This window comes from Gracilinanus agilis, chromosome 1, assembly GCF_016433145.1.
Source record: "Gracilinanus agilis isolate LMUSP501 chromosome 1, AgileGrace, whole genome shotgun sequence".
In the NCBI taxonomy this organism is placed as follows: domain Eukaryota; kingdom Metazoa; phylum Chordata; class Mammalia; order Didelphimorphia; family Didelphidae; genus Gracilinanus; species Gracilinanus agilis.
Window position 1 is genome coordinate 83,676,885 of NC_058130.1, and position 27,303 is coordinate 83,704,187.

Below are 27,303 nucleotides of genomic sequence, written 5' to 3' on the forward strand. Positions count from 1 at the left end.
TCTTTCTTTCTTTCTTTCTTTCTTTCTTTCTTTCTTTCTTTCTTTCTTTCTTTCTTTCTTTCTTTCTTTCTTTCTTTCTTTCTTTCTTTCTTTCTTTCTTTCTTTCTTTCTTTCTTTCGTATTCCTAGTGCTTATAACAGTGCCTGCCACATGGTAGGCTAGCCCAAGGTCAAATAGAGAGTTGCAGACTTAGGATTTACACCAAATTCTGACTCCAAATAGGGCATTCTAACTATCTAACACTTCCCCTTCCTACTCCAAATACAGTGCCCTCATTAAGAGGCACTGTGGCAGGCATTAAGGGAGAATTATAGGGATAAACTTGTAGAGAGGAAAACCAGCCAGCTTCTCTCCATTATTCCCATTGCTAAAGAGACAGAAAAAAAAACTCGGGGACTTGGAGAATTCCTCCCCACAAGGACCTGCCTGGATACTGGAGAGCAGAAACTGAAAATCCTCAGAATTGGGAGGAATGTTTGCTTCTCTCTCTCCCTTTAAAAGCCCCAGCTAAGCAAATTCATCCTTTGACAGACCGATGTAGTTGTAGCTCTATTCTGTTTCCTTACTTGTTAAATAAGGCACATGTTTCTATACCAAAAACAATAAAAATAAAACAATAGAAAACATGTAAAATAAGTTTAATTCTTTTGAAAATTATTTCATTGTAGTTAGCTAGGGAGAGTAGTAAGTAAAATGCTTACAGTCAGAAAGACCCAGGTTGAATCCTGTCTCACATATTTTCTTATGTGATCCTGGGCAAGGCACTTAAGTCACTTCACCTGTCTGGGCCTCAGTTTCCTTATTTGTAAAATAGGGATAATAATAGCACTTATCTCATAGGGTTATTATGAGGATCAAAAGAGATAACATATATATATATATAATATTTTTAAACCATTACTATCAATAGTCTTATTTAAATTTGTATTTTGCCTATTATATTAGGTAAAAATGGCCCGCCTGTGTATGTATGCATACACACCCACACAGAGGAGGGGGAGAGAGAGAGAGAGAGAAATCCCTGGAGATCTGGAGTCACATGCTTGGGTTCAAGTTCCCAGCTCCACTTAATAGTTGAGTGCTCTTGGTTAAGGCACTTAATATCATTAAGCCTCAGTTGTAAAGAAGTAATAATTGACATTTTTAAATAGCACTTCAAAGTCTGCACAGCAAAACATACACTGTCTGATTTTTTGAGCTTCATAACAACTGAGTAAATTACATAATACTGTTATCTCTAGTTTATAAAAGAAGTTACATTTTACAAATGAGAGAATTGACTCGTACATAGTCAACAAGCCAGCAACCATTAGAAGTAAATCCAAGGCTTCCAGATTTCAAATCCAATACTCTCTCCACTATGTAACACTCTTTCTACTGACATGAATATATCTTAAAGAAAATGCTTCGCTTAAAGCACAACATAAATATGGTTTATTAGTCTAATGCTAATGATAAAAAGTTTGGGAAGCTAAATACTTTATGCCAAGTTATTTGGGAATTTCACTTTTGAATTTCCCCAAGAACTAGATTTTCACTAGACTCTCGTTCTTAGCTATCATTTCCAAGATAGCATTTTTCTTGGGAAATTTTGTTCTATCCTTGGAAGAACTTATCACTTTAAATGAGATATATATATATTGGAGAATTAAGAACACACTCACTCTACAATTCCTTCGTGATCTTTACACCTTATCATTATCATCTCAGGTAACTTTTACATAGCATTTACTACATGCCAGGAACTGTGCTAAGCACTTTACAATTATTATCTCATTTGATCCTCACAACAACCCCTGAGAGGTAAATTGTATTATTATCCCCATTTTAACAGTTGAGGAAGCTGAGGCAAACAGAAGTTTAGTGACTTGTTCAAGGGACACACAGCTATTGAGAGGCTGAGGCTAGATTTGAACACAGCTGTCCCTATATACACAGACTATTCTTACTTGTGCATTACTAGGTTTTATCATTAACTTTATTGCTCAATAAATTATCTCTGGGTAAAATATAAATTCTTTGAGGGCACAGTTTATGTTTTTTTTTTTTCATTTTGTCCATTTATCCTCCATTCAGGGTGTAATCAGAGTAGCTTACCATAACAGAAAGTTGATTTTTGGATTGAGCTGAATTGGATTATGGACCATCATTATTTTAGAATAATAAAATTTTTAAGTGACTCCAAAGATGTGTGTGAATATCTATGTTTATATGTGTATATATACACATGTGCATTTATAATTCATGTATATTTATGTATTGGTGTATATGTACACACACTTAATCTCAAATATATTACCAATGATTCCCCACACACAAAAAGGGGTGTTAAAGACATAATCAAGGACTAACATGGGCCTTAGTGTCTTCATCTATAAAACGAAAGGAATGAACTAGGGGATCTCCAAAATCTCTTTAAGTTCTAGATCTTACGAGCCTACGTTTGACTGGAAGAGTAAGTGAGCTAGTCATATAGCAAGAGAAAGGTACAAATGAACAACTTAAGTGCTGCTCTGGTGATCCAGAAACAGATTTTTTTAAAGACCTAGAAGAATGATTCATTATTACATAGAAATTCTATGGAAAATTTGTGGAAAGATGGACAAGAATTGCAGAGTCTCCAAAGTCTATTTGGATGGGTTGTGATCTTGTTGCTGATGGTCCTATATTTTTAAAGAGGACCAGTGACATCATGGGGTGAAGTTTTGGCTTGAATATCAATTGGTTTTAAGTAAGGTCGAGTTGCATAAAGTCTTCAGCCTTGTTCTCTCTTTCAGAGCCATCAAAGTCTAGTAAAAAAATAAAAGTCAAGATAATTGCCTACAGGACATAGTCTTTGATGTCTTACTGAGCTCTAAGTGTTCCGTAGCACCTGCTTTGGCAAACTTCATGGCCACTGGAGCAAATTGTTCTCATCTGTCCATTCTGATAGAAGAAATCTCTACTTGCTTGGGGTAGATATCCTTCTAATTCACCATTGGTTTAAGGTCCATTGGTTACCACCAACCTCAGCCTGCCAATTCAGACAATTTTACCAGAGTGTGGCTGCTGCATATGTTACAGCTTCTTAGAGCTATTCATATTGTGATGTATCTACCCATTATCTATCTAAACACATGGACCTTCAGTTTAATTACTTTGTAAACCCATCTAAATCACAGGACCAACTGTTCAAGGGTATAGCTAGGTTATTCCTATATGAAAGTTCTATTTCATTGACTCATCATGGTATGTATTTCCTAAAGCTATAAAAGGAAACTATAATCTCTAGCAGAAAAACTTGGATATGGGCTTCATGACTAAATCTGCCTATTTTTCAGAAACTGGTCTAGCTGTATTTAAAGAGGTTTTTCTTGAGATTGGCTGTAGGATAATAAATCCTTCAGTCACAGAAATTCTTAAAGACCATTTACTAAGTTGTAGATTGGGTACCATCTGTACAAGTGGAAGAAATACTCACATAGTTTAAATCATGGATTTCTGGTAGAGAGAGTGGATATTAAACCAAATATATCAATTATTTTGTTCTATGTATATTCCAGGAGTTTTAGGCATAGAGATACAAATTCAGGGATAATATGGTCAAGTATCTAGCTAAGAATAGCAGTAAAGAAATCAAAGTATCGTTTCTTTTTTAGTGCTTTCTCCAGTATAAATCTATACAGTTCATTTATCTTATATGCATAGCATTTTCCTATCCGAAAAAAAGAACATTTTCCTTCTAAATGAATCTGAGGAAGTTGAATTTTTAACAACTGTATTTTGGTTTAATTGGTTTCCTTTATAATCATATGCATTTTATTTTGCTGCATTTATAAACATCATTCAGAAGAGTCTAGAGGCTTTCCCTGCCTGCCAATGGAGTGACACATTCCATGTCACAAAAATGATTAAGACCCCCTCTTTAAAAATGAATTTCATGAACCAGTGTTTGAAGTACTTTGAAATACTTAATAAAATGATTTTATTACATATTTTAAAAAATAATTTGCCTCTTTCAAAGAATGTTAAATCTCCATTATTCACAAAGTTAGAAAGAGGACATTTATCTATTTGCTTTTTCTGAATGCCTCAGATTTAACTTCTGCGAGGTTCCCACTTGAGATGTCAAGGACAAACCTTAAATTCCTTTTCCATTCTTTCACACACACACAACAAAAATTGAATGTCAACTGGTTCACACACAGGACCAGGTAACAAGAAATGGCTTTAAAAGGAAAACATGTAATTATACATTTTACTTTTACTTTCCCATAGTTCCCAGGAAAAGTGCGAGTGGATAGATAGACTGGTAAGCTAAGAGAGAGAGGAGTTAGTTAAGGGATGTATGTTGTTCCTAACTCCCAAAAAAGGATTAGAGCAGGGAGGAGGAAAATAGGGGAAAGAGAAAAAATAAGTTTGGGGGATTTAAAGAAAGGCAAAAACATGGTCCTTCCTTTGAAGGACTTATATAATGCAATGTGTGTGTGTGTGTGTGTGTGTGTGTGTGTGTGTGTGTGTGTGTGTGTGTGTGAGAGAGAGAGAGAGAGAGAGAGAGAGAGAAAGAAAGAGACATATATATAATATATGTTCATGTTTGTATCAATACATGTACAAAATATCTGTATAAATATGACAGAGGGAGAAGGGCAGAGGAGAGAAAGAGAGGAAGAAAGAGAAAGAGAGAGACAGAGAGAAAGGCAGAAAGAGGTAGACAGAGAGAGAGAGAGAGAGAGAGACAGAGCCTGGCAGACAGGCAGAGAGAGAGAGAGACAGACACAGACACTGATACAGACAGATAGACACAGACACAGAGACACGGAGAGAGACAAAGACAGAGAGAGAGACAGAGAGAGACACACACACACAGAGACACAGAGACACCAAGAGAGACAGAGACAGAGAGAAGGAGACAGAAAGACAGAGACAGACAGATGGACAGACAGACAGAGTAACAGAGGAGGGAGAGACAGAGACAGAGAGAGAGAGTCAGAGAAAGACAGATGCCGTCAGAGAAACAAAAGAGACAGACAGAGAAACAAAGAGACAGACAGCGAAACAGAGGAGATAGGGAAAGAGAAAGGGAGAGAGATAATGGAAAGTAATCTTAGAGGGAAAACATTAGCATGGTGTATAGGAAGGATAGAAGGGAGAGACAAGACCAAGAAAGATCTACAGAAGCTAAGATTTGAGCTGAGTTTTGAAGTAATCCAGAGAAGTCCATAGGTGGAAGTAAAGAGGGATCACAGTCCAGGCATGTAGCCAGAAAAAAGTTAGATTATAAAAGCCTTGAAATATTGTATGTGCTGCTGGATTATAGGCTATGTAAATGGGCAGTAAAGTATAAGAAGAATGGAAAGGTAGGAAGGGGCCAGATTGTAAGAGGTTTCAGAAGCCAAAGAGAGAAAATTATTTTATTCTAGAGGTAATAGGGCGTCACTGGAGTTTATTAGGAAATGGAGAGGGGGGCAACATGGTCAGACCTTCACTGTACTTTAGCAAGAATATTTTGATATTTGTGTGGAGGATAGATTTATGTGAGGCTAGGAAGGGAATAAGCATTACACCTTCTATGACCCAAACACTGTACTTTACAAATATCTTGTTTGATTCCTAACAATCCTGCAAGGTAGGTATTATTAACTGAGGTAAACAGAGGTAAAATGACTTACTTGCTCAAGGTCATACAGCTATTGAGTGTCTGAGGTTAGATTTAAACTCAGGTTTTCCAAACACCAGGCACAGCTCTCTAGCTACCTTGCTACCTCTAGGAGTGGGGAGAGATTTGAAGTAGGGACACCAAGAAGAAGACTGTAGTGATAGAAAAGACTACACCAGGGTGATAATTATATGAATGGAAAGAAGATGGTGTATGACAAAGGTGATGAGAATTTAGAAGTGATAAGACTTGGCAGTAGATAGGACATGTTTAGTGAGTATGCGAAGGGAGTCAAGAATGACAGAAACTAAATCCTTGGTGAGTGGGATGATTGAGGTGCTCTTGACAGTGACAGGGAAGTTGGAAATAAGAGAGTGTTTGGGAGAAAATATAACAAATTCTGTTTTAGACACGTTGAATTGGAGAGGTCCAAAAGGCATCTCATTTTTCCATACTAGAATTTAGGAGAGAGGTAAGGGCTTAATATAGAGACATGGAAATAATGAGAATTATAGATGCAAAATTGAAAGGTTTCTTAGAGTCCTTTTAGTTCAATGACTTCCATTTCACAAATAAGACAGTTGAAGGCCAAGTAGGTTAAATGATTTGCCCAAGATTATACAAGTAGCAAGAGACAGAATTTATGCTTAAACCAAGTTCCTTTGAATCCAGGTGTAGCATTCTTTTCATTAGACTCCAAATGGAATTGAAATGAATTGCATTAACATTTATCTTCAAAGTATAGTTTTAATGGTTTTTAAAATTATGAATTTCTCAAAGAATCCTAGGTATACCCCTGACTTAATGAAAATATTAAAAATTTAACCTAGGGGAAAAACCAAGATGGCAGAGTGATAGAAAAAGCTCAGTGAGTTCACCTCCACAAACTCCTCCAAACAGATCTACCAAATGTACAAGACCATCCTGATGGGAAAATCCAGAAAAAAACCACAATGAGTCATTTGTCCAGGCCAGCTAAGCATGTCTCTCTAGAGACAGAGAAGGAGGCCCCAAAACAATGGGGACTGGAGTCAGGCCAGGAACATGGCAAATGGAGCATTCTAGAGTTAAGGGAGAGGTTGTATAGCAAGATAAGAGATGTCTGATGAATACTGGGGAACTCCAAGGAATTTACTATGTCTCTATTAACAATGACAGGTAGCTTTGTAATTTACTATTCAATTTAATAACTCATCAAGGGTGGACTGAGAAGGGGATCTGCATAGAGGAGAGTTGTTTGTAGGTAGAGAGAAAAGAAAAGGTTCAGAAGTCAGCAGTAGCAATGGTGTGACCCAGACCTCAGACAAAGAGGAAGGTCTTGCTTTTAGCATTTTATACAGCCTGTAGAGGAATAACCCAAGCAGGAATCCCAGATAAAAAAAATAAGCTTATAATTCTGCTACTCTGAAGAGCTTTTCAACTGTCTGATAGTGGCTAAATCCAACAGTTTACTCTTGCATAAACAGGAACTTGCAGAGCTCAGACCAGGGAGGAGGCAGTAATCAGACTTTGGCCTGGATCAGATCACTCTGGGAACACTGAAAGCTTTCAGGACTTCAACCTGTCCCTGGGATTCTGGAATAACACACTAATACTCCAAGAAAGCAACAATAGAATTAGCCCAGATTTCCCCCTCAGAAGTGTGGAAGAGCCCAGTCCTAGAATCAAAATTAAAGTCAAGAAGTAGGCTGCAAGAATGAGTAAACAAAAAAATAACTCCTATATAAAAAGCTATTTTGGTATCAGGGACACTCAAATCACAAAGGCTGAAGAAAAGAATGACCAAAATACGAACAAGTACTGCCCTAGAGAAAAGCATAGCTGGAGCACAAAGTAAACGAATTCCTGGAAGACACAAGGAAGAAAATTTAAAAAGAGGTTTTTTAAAATAAATTAAATAAGAATTCTTGAGGAAAAACTGGAAAAGAAATGAAAGCTATGAAGAAAATAATTAGAGAGGGAATTATCATGACAAAAGAGATATAAACCTTTTTCCAAAATTTTCCCTAAAAATTAGAATGTAGAAGCCAAAGAATCCATGAAACAAAAAAACATATTAAAACAAATTCAGAAGGCTAAGAATACTGTAGAAATGTGAGGCATCACATAGCAATAACAAATTAAACTGCAAGACAGATTAAGGAAAAAAAACCCAATAATTAGACTATTTGAGTACCAGGACAAAAAAAATAAGCCTAAACATATTATTTCAAGAAATCTTAAAACTACTCAGATCTCTTAGAACCAGAGGTCAAAATAGAAATAGAAAGAATCTAATAGTTGCTTACTTTTTTCAAATTTTACCACTTTTTGAAAGAATCTTATAACAAAAACTCCCAATAACATCATGTCCAAAATTTAGAGCTTCTAGATTAAAGAGAAAAAAATTCTGCAAGTATCCAGAAAGACAATTCAAGTACAAAGGGGCCACAATTAGGTTCATACACAATTTAGTAGCCACCACTACAAAGGAAAGGAGAACTTTAAAAATATGATATTTTATAATGAACTGGAGGAATTCCATGGGAACTATAAAGAACCCCAGGATTTGATACACAGCAAAAGAAGCAGAACCAGAACATTGTACACAGAGACTGATATACTGTGGCATAATCAAATGTAATAGACTTTTCTACTAGCAGAAATGCAATGATCCAGGACAATCCAGGGGGACTTATGAGGAAGAACATGACCCAACTCAAGAAAAAGAATTGTGGGAGCAGAAATGCAGAAGAAAAACATATGATTCATTACATAGTTCGATAGGGATATGATTAGGTTTTTGATGTTAAAGGATCGCTCTACTGTGAATACAAATAACATGGAAATAGGTTTTGAACAATGATATGTGTATAACCCAGTGGAATCGCTTTGTCAGCTTTGGGAGGGGGAAGGAAAGAGTGTGTTGGGAGATCATGAATCATGTAACCACGGAAAAATATTCTAAATAAACAATTAAACAAAACAAAACAAAAATAAAAATAATATAAAATTTCAGATGGCAAATAACATAGCTTATAGTCAAGTATAACTTACCTAGCAAAATAGTATAATGCTCCAGGGGAAAAAGTTGATTTTTAATGAAATAGAGGATTTCCAAGCATTCCTGTTGAAAAGACCAGAACTATGTAGAAAGTTGGAAGTTCAAACACAAGAACAAGAAGAAACATCAAAAGGAAAATATGAACAGTGATAAAGGACTAGATTAAACAGTTAATATTCAAATATGGGATTTACATGTATCCCTTCTGAAATCTATCGTCACCAGGATTCAAAGAAGTGGTCCAATTAGAGAAGGACAGGGAGTAGTTCTGTTATGTCTTCATGATCTTAAAATAAAAGCAAAGAAATAGAGGAAGGGGAATATACTGAGGAGAGGGCAAGAAGGTTAGGGAAAATTTTCTCCCCTAATCACAGTACACAAGTAGACTTCTTTACAGGCAAGTAGGAGGAAGAGGGGGGAAAGAGCAGTTGACACTTGAACCTCACTCTGCTCTGACATGCATACTCATAGCTGAGTTCAGAAATGTACTTAAGAAAATAAGAGGAAAAAAGGGAAAAAGGGAAGGGGAATTAGAAAGAGGTCATATTAAGAGAGGAATTTGTCCTAGGCAAAACAGATTCTAGGATGTAAAAAAATATTTATAGTTCTTTTTGAGGTAGCAAAGAATAGGAATCTAAGGGTGACCATAAATTGTGGAATGAACAAGTTATATATATACATGTGGCGGAATACTATGATATAAGAAATAATGAAAGGCATGGTCTTAGAGAAACCTAGGAAGCCTTGTATCAATTGATACAGAGTAAAGTGAACAGAACCAGGAGAAAATTTAAACAATGCCAACAATAAGGCAAATTTGAAAGAATTAGGAACTCTAATTACCGACAAACCCACATCTTGATAGAAAAAAGTAGAAATGTGTTTTGATGGACTATACATATTTAATTTTTTTAATGTTCTCAATGAGAATGGAGAGCATAACAAGGTCATAGCTTGGCTGATTAAAACAAATAAAATATTTTAAATCTTTAAAAAATGAATTCTAAACCGAAGGATAAGTTTTATGTTTTATATTAGCTTGGATCTGTATGTTATGTCTGTACTGCCTTACTATAATCATTAATACCACAGCATTACTTTGTTTATCATAAGAATAAATTAGGACCTTTGGGTACCATTAGCTATTAAACAAAAATCTAAATAAAGTTATTTTCTTGCATGAGAATTGATTATCTTTTGGTGGTGTAGCTTCAATAAAAAGTATTTCAGGACCAGTTAGGTGGTTCTTTGGATTGAAAGACAGATCCAGAGAGGAGGTCCTGAATTCAAATTTGACCTCAGACACTTCCTACTTGTGTGACCCTGGGCAAGACACTTAACCTCCATTACCTAGCCCTTACCATTCTTTTGTCTTGGATCCAATACATAGTATTGATTTTTAAGACAGAAGGTAAGATTTTTTTAGGTATTAATATTCAGAAGAAATATAGTTTACTCATATGCACACAGATAACAGAAATTTTATGTGTAATTTTCATAGAATTATAGTTGGAAGGAACCTTAGTTGCCACCTAGTCTACCTTGACACCATTTTTACAGTTGAAAAAATTGAGACTCAAAGAGAAATAGTGACTTCCCCAGATTCATAAACCTGCTAGTTATCAGAGGCAGAATTTGAAATCAGGCTTTCCTCATTCCAAGTATTCTTTTGGTTTTCTTCTAAAATTCCAAATCTCAAGGGAAAATAAGGACAAAGAATACAGCCAAGGGGCATCAACCATCCTTCAACTTAAAAATTAATGCATTTCACTACTGAATATGTGTAAAAGGATAAAAGCTGCAAGTTTTCAAAAGAAGACATATAAACTGTCAAATATTCTTAATCGCTAATAATATGAAAGATGTATATTAAAACAACTCTAAGGCTTGGAAAGATAAAAAAAAAGGTCAAAATGATAAATGTTGGAAAGACTGTGAAAAGAGAATATAACCAGGTATAATGTGGGTCACTCCCTTTACTTTTTTGGATGGACTTGCTCACAGTCTTCCCAGAGAGTGTCCCCTCTTTGTTGTTACAATCCAGATTTTCTCTCAGAGTCCTAGGAGTAACACTGGTATGTGGTCAGAGGAAGAAAAGAGAAAATTCATTACTACTTGCCCATTTAGTTCCTTAGCCCCAACCAGTGTACTTCATAATTTCACACAATCTACCACCATGATTCCAGTGACTAACTCAAATATTTTTCTAAAAAAATTTCTTAAGGATAATGCAAAAAAGCAGATATAACCATAACATGTTCTTAATTGAATGAAAAAGCAACAAAAACCAAATGTCATAACTTTTCTATAACAGGAAAATATAAGAATAATTAAAACACCAGAGTCCACACATAAACCTGGATCATACTCTCCCAACAATGAATGTGCCTTTGAGAAAAAGTGGGTATACGTATATGTGTGTGTGTATATATATATATATATATATATATATAAAAGGGGAAATCCATTTGCTTGGGGCAAATTTGTTTCCACAGTCCTTTCAGGAACACTCTGTACCAAATAAAGCTGTTCTTTCTGTTAACTGCTACCGTTCTCACAGCTTTTCTCCTGCTACTCTTCTGCTCTCAGGCCAATGAATCAATGCTAATTTCTTTTCACTAACTCCAATCGCCAGAAGAATTATATATTAGGGCTACTGATACAAAATTGAGGCAGATACTATAAATCATTGCCAATAGGCTGGGTTGTTTTGCCTAATTCAACTTCTTTATTATAAAGGAGGTTTATGCTGGAGTCTGAAGTGGGGAAGTCATTGGGCTGGGACAGAATTTATTTTTTAAAGAAGTATCAAAGAAATGTTTTAAAAGAAAGGGTAGATTGCTTTAATTTTAGAGACTTCATAAGCAATTATTTCTACTAATTTAAAATGGTTACATAGAGACACACATTACCCAATGTCCCTTAGAAGAATTAGAAGAGAAGCAACTGAACTATTGTCAAATAAAAACTAGGGCAGTCCTGAGCTTTTTAAATCACCCAAAGAATAAAGGTACATACCATCACTGAAATGGTAGTTTCAGAATGTTATTACTGAGGCAGCTGGAATTCTTAATAGAAATTTCAGGAAGCCTAGAGGCTGCCTGACTCATATGTAAATTGGAAGGAAGAATCTACTATTTTCTGGATGACTATTTTTATGACTTATTATTAGTTAACCTTGGGCAGGGCTACCCCTAAGGTGCTTTGGGCTTCTAGGAAAATCACACTGTGTGACATTGATTAATGTAAAATCCGGTTATGGTATAACACCACTAGTATCTGTAGCTTGCAGGTTGTCAGTGGAGAGCACCCAAATATATAATTGCTATGCATTTAATAAAATTGTATTTTATGTATAAGGACAACAACAAAACCAAATTGACCAAAATCAAAATTGAGTTTCTACATTCCAAAATCTATCTTCTCTTTGCATTAATTAGAGTAAGGTAAGCAATTAAAACATGCCATAATTATTCATAGTTCACCCCAAATGTGTTTGGGAATGAGCCAGTGGTTCTTTGAATTAGTTAGCTATCAGGGCCTGTAGTTGCATGGCCACAGTGAGTATCATGGAGGGGAGAGAGACAGGAGGCAGCAGATGCCAGGAAATCTGAGCCAGCGCCATCACCACCTTGAGCACCTTGAGCACCCTATCCCCTCAGACCCCAATGGAAGCATCCATACATAGAAAACCCAAAGGCCTTGAGAACAGCAATGTCTCTGGTCTCGGGAAACAACCCTTTTTGGAATACAAACTGGCAATTGCTCCCTCAACTGCTATAGTCATAGCTACTTAAGACCCATAAAAGAAAGTTCATGCCACAAATATCTTTGGCAGTGTCAGATATTTCAACATCAGAAATTAATAAGATTTTATCAGTGTAAATGACATTATAGATGAGCAATTACTTTCTACTTAGCCAGTGTACCCTCAAGACTGTTACATTACAAATAGCATGAGTAACTCCATTTTGTTTTTATCTAACATCTTGTGAAATTAAGTTCTAACTTCTTGTAAGTCACCCAATTATGGGAAGTCATAAGACAGGAAAGTCACCAGACTATTTGTTCCCTTTTACCTTAGAGTCTGCCTAGCTGCTGTACCAATACAATCCTGTTTTCCCACTCCCTTCAAAAATATAATAATTGTAGAAACCAAGGTTCTGAGTCTTTTTGCTACTGAGAGCCCTGTCCCTGATTTTTTTCTGTAACCACACATGGCTAAAGAATCATGCCATCATAACAATTATGGTGACCAATAAGGAAGTGGAATTGTAAGTCTCAGTCAAGGAAGAAATGCCTTATGGTACTTAGGTAAGATTTCTACAATTGAACTTCCACAGTTAAGGACTGTCCATCCCCAGGCCTCCACATCTTACTGAATCATATCCAAACAGTTACTTTCTTGGAGGTCCCTGATGAGAGTACCCTAGTTGCTAGTTCTAGTAAGTCAACCTACTCCTTAGAGAAGTTCTTATTGGCCTGGGATCAAGGAAAGATTACTATTCAGTAGGGAATGACAAAGAATTGAGTTCTCAAAAGGTTTATCTAAGATTATAAGAATCTCAATAAGTCCCAAATTTGGATTGAAGAAGGGACTTTCAATTACTACAAATTAAAGACTTTGAGACTCCTTTTAGAAAATCACATGCACTGAGTTTTTGATTAAACTTTAAGTGGAAAGGAAGAAGGAAAAACTTTGCCAGCCAATGCTTCTATGTATCTGTCTTGTATCGACTGTTTTGTGTTTTGTGTTTTGATAAATCAGACTAACTTCTTCATATGGCTTAATTAGCCAAAGGAAGAAGAGTGTAAAGAGTGGAAGCTTTTCTGAGGAATTTTCAAAGTTTTCAGAAAGATAGTTTCTCTTTCTCTCCGTCTTACCTTGGCCAGTTTGGAAATTATAGAGATAAGGAAGATAATCTTTCCCCCCAGGCTGCAGAAATTCATGGCATTGTAAAGAAGAGACTAAATTTGTGACTGAAATGTGTTTTCTATTTCAAATGATTAAATTGTAGTTTAAATATTTTTATAAATGCTGAAATATTTTTTGTGAGTTTTGGGAGTACCACTCTGTAGAATTCATTTTAAGGAAAAAAAATAAGATGAGGAGGACTTATGAAAGTAGCAAAAGTAAAGAGCAGCAAAATATCACAATGTAAAATTAAAGGTTAGTTTCAAAATTGGAAGGCTTTAATCAAAGACCATTAATGAGATATAAAAGAAAAAAGGAAGAAAAAGTTTAAGCAAGTAGAGATGAGAGGAGAATGGATAGAAAGGCTAAAGAAATATGAAGTTTGTCTGCACTGACTACAAATGGAGGAAAGATCGAAAGTAAAGAGTTTGGAGTTTTTGGCAAGAAGTTTAATGAGGGTTTGATTCCATAGAGATAAAAATTTGAGAAACTTTTAGAGAAATGCCCGTTTATAGTTTCAGCCAGACAATGCATTATCAAATGCTATCATTTACTAAATTAAATGCCTTAGAAATAAATTTGTGGTATGAAATTATTTGAGAGAGCTTGATAACACTGTCCTCAGGGGACCTTTTGAAGGGCAACCTTTAAAGGATACCAGGTTCTAAAGCAGGGGAATGGGAATGCAAGGCTGAGAGTTTCACAGGGTTAATTTAAAACTGCAGAGAATAATAGATGCCTTGGGAAAGGTGAAATGTACCCTATAGCCTCTGAAAGTTTTCAAATGTACTAAAGCACAAAGGTATTGATTTGGCTTATTGAGTGATTTTAAAAGAAATAAAAGCAACATATAAATATTAGTAAATGTAAATATTTTATATAAGTCTTGAATGCAATCAGTATAGAAAGCCAAAAGTTATCAAGTGTTTTTTGTAAGATAATTTGAAAATTCATCTGATTGAAGTGATGTCAAAAGATTGGACTTACATATTATTATATATGTTATTAATTTTCTGAATTTTTTCTCATAATGTCAAATTTGGGAAAGTTATTATATCAGAAACACTGTTAGAAAAGTAACTTCTCTTTTAACCTGGACACGGGTAGATATGAATTTAGCTGTTAAAAATGTGCTTACAACACTTGAGAATTGATAAACATTTAACTGAGCATATTTGGATTTAAAATAGATGACTTACAGTTTGAGGAAAAAGTAGTAAAGATTTCTTAAATTGTCCTAATCTGTGAAATTTCAGGGACTTTCTACCAGGGCAGGTCATTAAATCTTATCAGAACTACTGACAGTGTAATAAAATTCTAAAGAACTTAAGGATTTTGCATAGAAAATTATATTAATAATTATAAAGAAAGTGAAAATATTCCCCATTTTGAAGTCTGATAATTTTCAGAAACAAAAGAGTTCATTTTCCAAGTTAGAGCCTCATGGATTTTTTGAAAGACATTTCCTTCAGTGTGTTGATGAAAGTATGTATATGAGGTACAGGATTTAGCAAAGATAGAAACAGCAAGTAGTATATACAAACTGAAATTGTCTGAAGTTTCAGGTGAATTATGGGTCCTTAATGATGTTCTTCTTAAGGCTCTGTTCATAATAGAACCATAAAGCTTGAACTAGTTTTTATCACATGAACTAGTTATTGGAAAGCCAAATCTAGGAGATTGTATTTAAATTGTATTGGATTTTGTTACTGGCACATTTTAGCAGAATTACCTAGGAACCCCTGCAAGTGACTAAGAGAAGCCACCTTCAGAGCTGTCCTAAGAATGAGACCTATTCCAAAATGTCCAAGGGAATATATTTTCAGGGACTTGACAACTATGGGACAGAAGATGAAATGTGCTGATTAGAAGGATATTTGGACTGCGTTATCATATTACAAGTAGACAATGTTATTTAATATTGATGACAGTTATTCTATTGTTCAAACTTTTTGTTTCATGGTGTTTACTGAGCTTTCTGGGTTATCTTGGCAACATGTAAATCTCCCCTCAAATTAGGCACTGGTGATCCCTCTGGGTAGTTTGATCTGGAGCCTAAGTTTATTGATAGGGTCTCTTAAACAAGGTTCATTTCCTTAGGGGATATATGAGATTATGACTCTGCTTTTATTCTTTGTGTGTTTTATCCCGTCCATTCAATGTCCTTAAGGTAGACTATTATTCCATCCAGAAATACATAATAGATGAAGAATTCAAATAAGTTGATGCCAGAACCCCAGGATCAAATGGGGAAATGTTACATTGAAAATAACAGGAGTAACTCCATTTTATCTTCATCTGCCATTTTGTGAAATTAAGTTCCAACTTTTATAAGTAACCCGATCATGAGAAACTCACAAGACTTGCCCCCCTCACTTCAGTGTCTCCCATTCCCCTCTATGGTTTTCAATAACCTTAAGAGTCTCAAAAACGGATTCCATCCCGCTGGTCCCCTTCAATGTAAATACAGTCTACCAGGACCTGCTCTGATCCCCTAAGGCAGGAATTCCTAACCTGGAGACAACTTTAAGAAAATGTATTTTGATAACTGTATTTCAATATATTTGATTTCCTTTGTAAGCCTTGTATTTTACTTTATGCATTGAAACACATTATTTGAGAAGCTTTCTCTGTTCTTCAAAAAAGAAAACTTTTTAATTAAATAAAAAATAGGTATTTCCTCTCAAGGGTTTTGAATTCTTTGATGAAACCTTTTGAGCTGCTTCTTCTATACAATCCTTCAATTGTTATATATTTCATCCTCCTCTCCGAATCTTACAAGATACAATGAGTTTCATAAGATGCCTCTTTTCAGTTAAAAAAATGACAGTGAAAGTTCAACAATCCATTGATTTGTTGCAAAGATACAAGAAACGAGTGATGTTAAATTACTATGGCATTAAGGAAGAATCCCTTTGTTGACAGTGAACTCCAACTCTTCTGAGTAATGGATCTTATTTATAAAGTTCTACAACATACAAAGGGGCTGAAGAATACCTATTCTCCTGCCTATGGTAGGAGTTGGATGGGCAGCCCATGGGCTAATCTATTAGTAGATATATTTTAGACACTGACAATATACATAAAAATGAACACAAAAAAGAAGAGTTGTCTAGATTTCCTTTGGGTCAGTGAATAAGTCTTTTATTGATCTGAAGACACTCTCTGAAACAAAAGCCCATCCTTTTTTTTTGCCAATTACATGTAATAAATTTTCATGCAAGTTTTCCTAAGTTAGATGGTCAAACTTATCTCCTCCTCTCACTTTTCTTCCCTGTCCTAGGGAGGGCAGGTGAGTTGATCTTGGTTTTACTTGTAAAATCATGAAACTATATTTCTATATTGTTCATTTTTATAAGTGAGTAATCTTATAAAACCCAAACTCCAAAACATAAACTTAAATAAACAATTGAAAAATCATATAAAAACTCATCTTTTTAATGTCAATATTCTCTTAGTGATGCTATAAGACTATGATTCATGGAATACCACATTCTCCAAAGAAATAGAATTGAGCATCATCTGAGGGCAAAGGAGAGGTACATTGTAGGTGTGAGCAGGCTGAAATATTAAAAATAAGGGGCTGTGTAGGGGAATCAGTACAAAAGATTTCATTAGAAAAATGTATTGTTTGGAGGAAAAGATAAATTTGTTACATAAGAAGAATTAAGAATGGTGACAGCACAGCTCATCCTCCACTGGCAGGATCCAATGGATCTTAACTTAGGGTCTGTGAATTAAAAAAAATCATATATATATATATATATATATATATATGTAACTGTATTTCAATACAGTTGGATATCTTTGTAATACTAAGTATTTTATTTTATTGTACTTAAAAGAATTATTCTGAGAAGGGGCCTATGGGCTTCCTCAGACTTCCAAAGAGAACCATGATACAAGAAAGGTTTAGAATTCTTGATTAAAAAAAAAAGGTACACAGCATATTGGGTAGACACTTTTATTGTGACTTTCCAGCAGGAAAGGAACAAGTAATATACTGACTGGTTGACATTCTCATCATGGGAACAAATATCAACATCAAGGAGATCATACATTGGTCAAAATAAGAAAGGAAAAATTATTAACAATTATCAGAGTGAAGGTAAAAGAAACAAGAAACTACTATATACTGGCCATAGATGTCATGAAAAAGAGATGTTCTAAGTTACCCCTCAAAATCAGAGGCTGAAGGGTTACCATTTTGTTTGGGATTTTAAAAATGGAGTCCTGTTGAAGTGTCAATTGAGCTAACTAGCTCCCAAGGCACATCTTAAGAAGGATACTATGTTTTGGTAACAACATGGAGAGAATCCCAGAGTAATGAGGAGAAAAGAAAATAATAACTCTAAAAACAAAACAAAAAACAATATATGAAGTTAAAAGCTCTTGATTTGGTTTCTAGTTCTGACACTGTCTAGCTATATGAAATAATTTCATATGGGTCATGATCTTTAGAAGAGGTATACCAATGCCTGGTTTTACTGGTATTGCCCAGAGGGCTTTTGTGTGGAACACACCTTTTTGAATAGAAAAGTGTGGTAAAATCTGAAAAACAGTACTGGATCTAGAGTCAAAGGACCTGAGTTCAAATGCTGACTCCACTTTGTACTTGTATTTTCTTGGGAAAACCATTTAACCGATTTGGTTCTCAGTTTCCTCATCTATAAAATAAAGAAGTCCAACAAGTTGGTCTTTGTCCCCATTTGTCTCCTGGATTCCTTCAAGATTCAAATCAAATCCTACCTTGTATAGAAGACCTTTCTCCATTCTCCTTCCTCCTTCCCTTCCCTCTGAAACTACTTTCCATTTCTACAGTATGTAATTGTGAACATTCATAGTTGTTTGTCTTTTGTCTTCTTTATTAGAATGTGAGCTCTTTAAGGGCAGGAATTATGTTTTTGCCTTATTTTTATCCCCAAAGATTGAGTTCCTGGCTGTTAATAAATGCATATAGACTGATTGATTGACTGATCCCTATATTCATAAATAGGTATTAACTTGGATTCATTACAACAAATGGTGGATAACTTCCCTCAGTAGTCAGTTGTCAGTGTATCCTAAGTGATCTTTGTATTTTATAGCAATAAATCTTGCTCCCTTGGGTTCATGGACCCAATCTTTTGAATTACCCCAAAAGGTCTCAACCTTCTTGTTTTTCCTTTCAAACTTTAACTTTCCTACAACTTCCTCTCTTATTCTTCAGTGACACTGAATCTATGCTTCACCTTCATCCCACTTTCCAGATTACTTGATTATTCCCACATTTCCTTGATGGTTTCACCTTGCATAGACTTACTTCATCATTTCCCTCATTAAAAACTTAGGATCCCTTTCCTCTGTGTTTGGATGTTGGCTGTATTAAGCAGATCAGTTCTGGAACCATGGATCAATCCAAATGCAACAAAGAAAAGAGGATATGTATGGCTAGTATGCTCCATTACAAAAGAACTTTGGCAGAGAAGCTGAGAGATGAAATGGAATCCTCAGTTCACCAATGCTGGTTCTTTCCCTGCTACAGTGTGTCTTCTCTGGTTATGTGCTGACTCCCTCCATTTTAGATTCTTGCAGAGAAAAGTTTAAAAATAAAAATAAATAAGACCCTTTCCCACATTGTACTTTGTACTTTGGATTTAGTTTCTGTAGATGCTTTGATGTGACAAAGTAGACTATTCCTTTAGCTCACAATCCTAACTTCATCATCTTTTCCTAGTAGAGTTCTTTCCCTTTGGGGCTATTAATTGTTCTTTTGGGACTTTTGTCTTGCCACTTGACTTTGATGACTCTGGAAAAGAAAATGAAGCCTTAGACCAGTGATTCCCAAAGTGGGCGCTACTGCCCCCTGGTGGGTGCTGCAAGGATCCAGGAAGACAGTGATGGCCAAAGGTGCATTTATCTTTCCTATTAATTGCTATTAACATTTAAAAGATTAATTTCCAGGGGGCTAAGTAGTATTTTTTTCTGGAAAGGGGGTGGTAGGCCAAAAAAGTTTAGGAACCACTGCTTTAGATTTTCTGAAATTCTGCTTTACTTAAAACCAATTCATGTGTAAGTTAAGGCATCACACGATGTCATTGATCCTCTTCAAAACAAAGGCTGAACAACAGTAGTTGTCCTTAATTACTGCCATATGTTGACTCCATTCAGAAGATCATGGGACTGAATTATAAGGAAGCTCAGAGATTATCTAGTGTAGCCACCTTAGGCTTACTCATGTCAACTACCCAAGGGGGGAATTTGAATCTAGATTCTTTAACCCTAAACATAGCACCTACTTTACTATACCACACTTTCTACACAAACACACTTCCAGAGGATGGAGAGTATACAGAATCATCCCGATAAGACTTTCTTAGCTTTTGCTCCCAGCTCATAGAACATCGCTGGTAGAAGATGAAGTACAAAACAAAAACTGACAATCTAATATTCTGACTTGTCTATTGATGCTTTCTTTATCCTTTTTTCCTTTCAACATAGTCTTTCTCCTGTCTCAAAGGAAGATGAGAATAATGGTAATTATAGTTGTAATAAGAGTGAAAATAATAATATTTAGCATTTATATTCAATGCTTTCATATTTACAAAGGATAAATGTCATCTCAATGATATATGTTTCGTCTTTTCTAAAGCTAGCCACTCCATGTATACTCTCAATCCCTTCCCACTAGAGCCTCACTTCTTCTACCATCTGTTTCCCCATCATGTCCTCTCTACCATCTATAGTCAGTTTCTTTCTAGGGCTTTTCTTCTTCGACTCAACAAAAGCAAACTTTTCCTTGGCCCAGCAGCACCCTCTAGTGACCATCCCAATTTTTCTTTCTTTTCATTAAAGAACTTTTGGGAAAAGTTTAGATTTAGAAAATCCATTGTTCTTCTTTATCTTTTTTTCTTTGTCTTTGAGACCTCATCTATCTCAAGTACAGAAGTAAACGTTTCAAATTCAACTTATCCCATTCCTCCTAAAGCCAGGATCATCTCCTAATTTCAACCTCTATCAATGGAGGGAGGGAAAGAATTTGAGATCCAATATTCTTTGAAAAATTCAAAAGGGGGCACAAATAGGGCAACTTAATTATTAATTTGTCAAATTTAATATAAATTCACAGTTTTACCTATAATCTTCTAGTTGTTCTTCACATGTTGAATTGTTTGTTGTTGACCGTTAAATTCATAACAAAAAATTGAAAATACTGGGGCAAATTACAGCTATCTTTTAAAATCTTTTATATTTAACTCTAAAGTCTTTCAAATGGGAAAGTAATTATGCTGATTCTGTTTGGCCTTAGAGAATAAAACAAAGAGAAATAAGCAGAAGCAAATTTAGGTTTGCTATTTTGGAAAAAAATTTTTTTCCCAAGAATTAGACCTACTTAGCAATATCACCTTTCCTTTCATTGCTAACTCCTTAAATGTATTGTGTTAGTTCCTACCTCTCTAACTTTATTCTTGCTGTTGTTCTTCATGACAATGATGAAACATCATTATTCTACTTACCAAATTTGACCTATTCTTCAAGATCAACTTCAACACCATTCATGAAGCTTTCCTCCCTTTAGTTTGAAGTGGGCACCCCAATCTTTGAACCCCCATCATACTTCCTGATCTTAAGCATATCCTCATCTTCTCAATAGACAATAGTGAAAAAATTACACAAGAACATAACTACGAAGGGCAATAATGAAAGAATGACTAGAATAAGATTCTCAAGTGCCATTTGTCCCTCAATGAAATGGCTACATGTTATGTTAGTAGTCTTTTGTTTTTGAAGTTTTGAAGTCTTATATAAGGGCAGCATCCATGATTAGTCCTATGCTATTTAAAGTAATTAACTTTAGTATGGACATTTCTTGATTGGTCTGGATGCCTTGAATTAATCAAAAACATCTCACTTAGACTCATTAGGAAATCTGTGCTGATTGAGTAAGGGTCAAGCCCAGACACACTTGAAGAAAAGTAGGACCTCATTCAGAACCAAAGAGAGATTCTGAGGTTCTGGATGTGGAGAGGACATGAGCTGACCTAGAAAGAATATGCTAAAGGGGAAAGAGAAAGTAGGATTAAATTATTGCTGAAAGGAAGAGATAAAGGAGAACCAATAGTCTTCTAAAGACCTCAGATCAAAGGATTCAGGCTGATGCCAACTCACAACAACCTACTTCCTCAAATACTCAAGAAAGTTTGAAGAAAAGGTCTGTTCTCCCCCCTAACTTCCTCTTTCAGTGCCTATGTCTTACTAGACATCTTGCTATATTTTTCTTTTTTTTACTCTAGTGTTTTAGGTAAGCTGAGTTTGACCTTACCACAAGGGGGCAAGGGATTAGCCAGAAAAAATGTAACTGTAAAATAGGGAGAGAGTCAAATTTTTGTCTAAATATTAGAAATTGTCCTAATAGAGGGCTCTGAGCAACTGTAATTGTATTCTTATTTCTAATTTAATATACACTCCATAAGATAGCATGAGAGGGAATCAAATGGACCTGGGAGGACAATGTATTTACATTAGGTTTAAAACAAGCTAAATAATATAATGATATTTAGTTTGTATTTGATTTTTTTCCTATATTTTCCTGTTTACTTTGTGGCTAGTCACAAATGACTTTAACTTTTTACAATTTTTGGTATGTCTGCCTCTGGTTTCCTTCTCTCTTCCTTTTTCTACTTTGTAGCTTCTAATAGGAAATGGAACAAAAAAACCTGATAATTAAGTTTGTTAGAGCTCCATCTAAACTAGGAGAAAAGAGGCTCTGAATGAGGAATTGAGGGGTTCTCTTTCAATAAATATATTTTGCCTTTAGTGTTTTAGTTTCAGGGCTTTGTGACAACCATTACTGATTGTTTATAGCCCACTTTTTCTTGCTTTTTAGATACTATTTTTTCAAATGGTTCAAGTTGGTGAATAAGCTATCTTTAGAAAAGATGCCACTGCATATCCCTTTGCCACTAGGCTGTATTATCAGGTTTATCAGAAATGCTGTCTTTATGACAATGAGACATACTTCAATGGACATTCTCCTAAGCACAGCATAGATGTGTGAAGGAGAGGAGGGTAGTAGGAACTATCTCTTTTCTTTTACTATAGAATGCTGAGGTTTCTGTATCAATTACAACTAAATTCAAATAATGGCAACAGAAAATGCTTGTACCTATCATGAGTCTGATTATTTTCAGATAACTTTATAGTCTGATCAATGTAGACAGCACATAATATATTCATTTTTTTCTATCAGACTATTTTACTACATATTGAGAATAAAATATATTTAAAATTCTTGCTTTTAATTTTTTAAATCAAATGTGCATTGACTTTTTTCAACATCAAATATATATATATATATATATTCACATACTCTGTATTTTTCTTATCTAGCAAATGCATTGCTCAGCCCCATGGCAAAGAATTAATGCAGTTTTTAAGCTCTGAAAATTCATGATTTATGGGTTTTACTGTCCAACTGTGCTTAGTAATCAGTCTATTCCCTATTCCAAACATATGTAATTCACCTGGGACATTGTTATTTAAAAAGCAATTCAAATTGAATTGAGAGGGGGAAAAAAGATATGCTTACTGTGGCCAATTCATCAAACTTCCCAAAGAGTTCATTCAGAAGCTTCACCAGCTCTTGAGCCGTGCACTGGGATGCCAAACTAGTGAAACCCACAATATCTGCAAACAAAATGCTGCAAAGAGAAGGAAGGAAACATTAGTGCCATCTGTATTCTCCATATTCATAATACCCCTGAGTGCAACCCAGTTCAGAAATGCATACAAAGTGACAGGAGAACTCTGAAAAGCTCAGCATTCAGAGCTCTGATTCAATATATTTCTGACAGGTTTTTGGAAAACCTTAAGGTCTATTCCAAGTTCTGAAAGCCTTGCCCAGTATGACATACTGGGAAATATGCTGGATTTGGAGCTTAGAGGCTTTGTATTTGAATCTGTTTTGCTACTTACTAGATGAGTGATCCAGAGCAGTTCACTGAATAGCTTTAAGCCTCAGTTTCCTCATCTATAAAATGGGGGGAGGAGAGGTTTTTGCTTTTTATTCACTCATCACCTTACATATAATAGGAGCTTAATAAATGCTTGTGCAGTTGAATAGTTGTCCTATGCAACAGGACAAAAACTACAGGCAACAAGCCATGCATATTCTGTAGAAGACTGAACTTCAGGTAAGGACTCTTGGACAAGAGCAAACATAAATGCCAACAATTATCTGAGGAGCCTATGGAGAATGGAATTCTGAAATAACACTTGGCAAAGTGTCCTGGTATATAATAGGTTCTTAAAAAGTTCTTATTGACCTGACTTAATTCATTGCCAGGTTTTACATTTCTCAGAGCCAGATTCTGTGTTATGGCAGACAACCCAGCTTTGACTCGCTAGCCCTCATTTCCACATAATCCCATGAACTTCCTTTAGTCAGTAAATGTGGAGATTCTTAAATTCTCTTAAATACCAATGTTTTGTTTTGTTGGTTTTTTTTTTAATTGTGAGCAGATGACCATGTTATCTAGACAACAAATGACAGAGAATAAGCCTGAGTGTTATAATTAAGTAGGATGTACACAAGTTAATTTGGCATATTTAATGATAAAGAAAATTGTCTGACATATGATAATTATGCATAAATAATAAGCAGTTTATGTAAATGACTAATTATTTTCATAGGCACATCATATTTTTATAGCTTTTTCCTCTCTCTTTAGTTCTATTTCTATTATTAGCATAATACCAATGGATTTCCCTGAAGCCATCTTATTTAGCTTAGTTTTCCATTCTTTTCTGTCTTTCTCTCTCTGAAGGATCACAGGATCACAGAGTTTGAATAGGAAGGGACTTTAGAGGATATCTAGTCCAATTCCCTCATTTTATGTGAGAAGTTCAAGAAGATTAAGTGATTTGCTTAATGTCACACCAATACCAACGCTTTGAACTCAAGTTCTCTCATTCCAAATCTAATGGTCTTTGTGTGCACATACACTATACAAAATAAAAAAGCTTGATTTGGAATTACCACCATCAAGGGTTCCCATAACTATGTCCACATGGCCTGAATTAGGACTTCCTTCATTTATGATGCTTCATTTCAGGAAATGTAAAATAATGGCTCACACTAGAACTAGGGGATTTAAATGTACCAAATGGTTAATATTTTTTTTACAAAGCCTTTCAGATTACAACAGTTCCAAAAGGAGTTTGCCAATTTCATCAGAATTTTCTTCAATCCTATGCCCAAAGGGCTTTAAAAGACTGCCTGCCCTTTGATCCAACCATACTACTGCTGGGTTTGTACCCCAAAGAGATCATAGGGAAAAAGACTTATATAAAAATATTTACAGCCACGCTCTTCATGGTGGCAAAAATTGGAAAATGAGGGGATGCCCTTAGTTTGGGGAATGGCTGAACAAATTGTGGTATCTGTTGGTGATGGAATACTATTGTGCTAAAAGGAATAAAAATGGACTGGAGGAATTCCATATGAACTGGAAAGACCTCCAGGAATTGATGCAGAGTGAAAGGAGCAGAACCAGGAGAACATTATACACAGAGACAGATATACTGTGGTACAATCTAACATAACATCCTTCTCCATTAGCAGCAAGGAAAGGATCCAGAGCAAGGATGAGGGACTTATGAGAAAGAATGCTATCCACATCCAGAGAAAGAACTGTGGGAGTAGAAACAAAGAAGGAAAACAACTGCTTGACCACAAGGGTCGATGGGAATATGATTGGGGATGTAGACTCTAAATCAGGGGTCGGCAACCTTTTTGGCTGTGAGAGCCATAAATGCCACATTTTTTAAAATGTAATTTTGTGAGAGCCATACAGTGCTCACAGTGTGCGCTCCTGTAACAGCGCCTGAAAAAAAAATGACTTTATGGCTCCTGCAGAAAGAGCCATACATTGCAGACCCTTGCTCTAAATGAGATCATGCTAGTGCAAATATCAATAATATCGAAATAGGTCTTGATCAATGTCACATGTAAAACCCAGTAGAACTACACATTGGCTACGAGGGGGGAGGGAGGAGGGGAGGGAAAGAATATGAATTATGCAACCATGGAAAATTTTTCATAATTAATCAATAAAAGAAAAAAAGAAAAAAGGGAAAAAAGAATATTCTTCTACAACACAAATTTCTATATATTTTAATCAGATTATAAATACATAGGCAACTAGGTGGCACAATAGATTAAGTACTGGGCTTGGAGTCAGGAAGATTCATCTTCCTGAGTTCAAATTCCTGAGTTCTGAAGCTAGCTAGCTGTGTGACTCTGGAAAAGTCATTTAACCCTATTTGCCTCAGTTTTGTCATCCATAGAATGAGTTAGATAAGGAAACAGCAAATCGCTCCAGCATCTCTGCCAAGAAAACCTCAAATAGGGTCATAAAGAGTTGGACATGACTGAAACAACTGAACAACAAAACAAATATGTAATCATTCAGTTGACCTGACCAAAGTCTTAATGATGAAAGTTACAATAGTGATATGAAAAGGTAGTATGGGATAGTAGTTAGAGCACTGGATTTGGAATCTGGTCTTACTACCCACATAAACTCTTAATCTCTATAAGTCACAGTTTCCTCATCTGTAAAAAAAAATAATAACACCTGTTAGGGTTTCCTTCCCCATCTCATACGGTTTGTAATAAGGATAAATCAAAGTGCTACATGGATGTCAGTTGTTATTAGAAATCCTTTAGCTTTATTAATGTTTTTATTAATCACATGTTATATGTTTTCTAGTAATATAACTTAAAAGGGAAGGCTCTAGGAACTGGAGAGAGTCTAAAGAGGCTTCCCACAGAGGGTATTTTGAGCTGAGTCTTGAGGGACCACCAGTGATTCTAAAAGGTAGAAGTGAACATTTAGGGTAGAAAGGAGGACAGCCATGACAAACTCGTGTAAAAGGGGGATGAAGAGTCCTGTCTGAAAAGCAGTCAGTGGGCAAAGTCAGTATTGTAGCAGTTCAGTGACTGTAACAGTTCAGTATTCATGTCAAATTCCTCCCCAGGACCATATGAGTCCTCCACTTGAAAAATGTCTTAGCTCAGTGTAGTGGGAAGAGTCCTGTTAACATCACTACATACTCCAAGTCTGACATTATATCTCTTTGTTCAGGGTCAGTTATGACAATGTTTCTCCAGACCTTGGGCATTCCCATTCCTTTTCCTGAAATAAAACAATAGAGGTTAAGGATGTCCTGATTCAGGCTCTTTGTACATATTCATGGGAATCTTTATGGTAGTAAGCCCAAACAAAGCCTTTTTTAACCTTATGAACTATATGTGTATGTATGGCGAGGCAGATAGACAGAGAAAGAAGAGAAAAGAAAGAAAAAAAGATAGAGAAGAAAGGAGAGACAGAGAAGAAAAGAAGGGGAAGAAGAGAGAGAAAGAGAAAGAGAAAGAGAGAGAAGAGACTAATAGACTAATAGACAAATAGAAAAGAGAGAAGACAGGAGAGAAAGTTAAAGAAAGGAGGTCCATAGAGGGGAAGAGAGAAGGGAGGGGGGAGGGAGAGTGAAGGAAGGAGGGAGAGGAAGAGGGAGAGAGAGCGATAGAGACAGAGACAGAGTCAGAGAGAGACAGAGACAGAGATGGAGAGGGAAGGAGAGAAAGAGAGAGGGAGGGAAAGAGAAAGGAGAGAGAAAGAGAGAGGGAGGGAAGTAGAGAGAGAAGGAAGGAGAGAGACAGAGAGA

General features: G+C 35.6%; 1 protein-coding gene across 1 annotated transcript in view; it reads right to left on the minus strand.

Moving 5' to 3' along the window:
* The window catches only part of ADCY1 (adenylate cyclase 1), a 224,060-nt gene that overhangs the window by 125,668 nt on the left and 71,089 nt on the right, over nucleotides 1-27,303 (minus strand). The window contains exon 3 of the mRNA XM_044676500.1: nucleotides 23,165-23,276. Coding sequence (XP_044532435.1) covers nucleotides 23,165-23,276 — 112 coding nt within the window. The remainder of the gene's footprint in view (nucleotides 1-23,164; nucleotides 23,277-27,303) is intronic.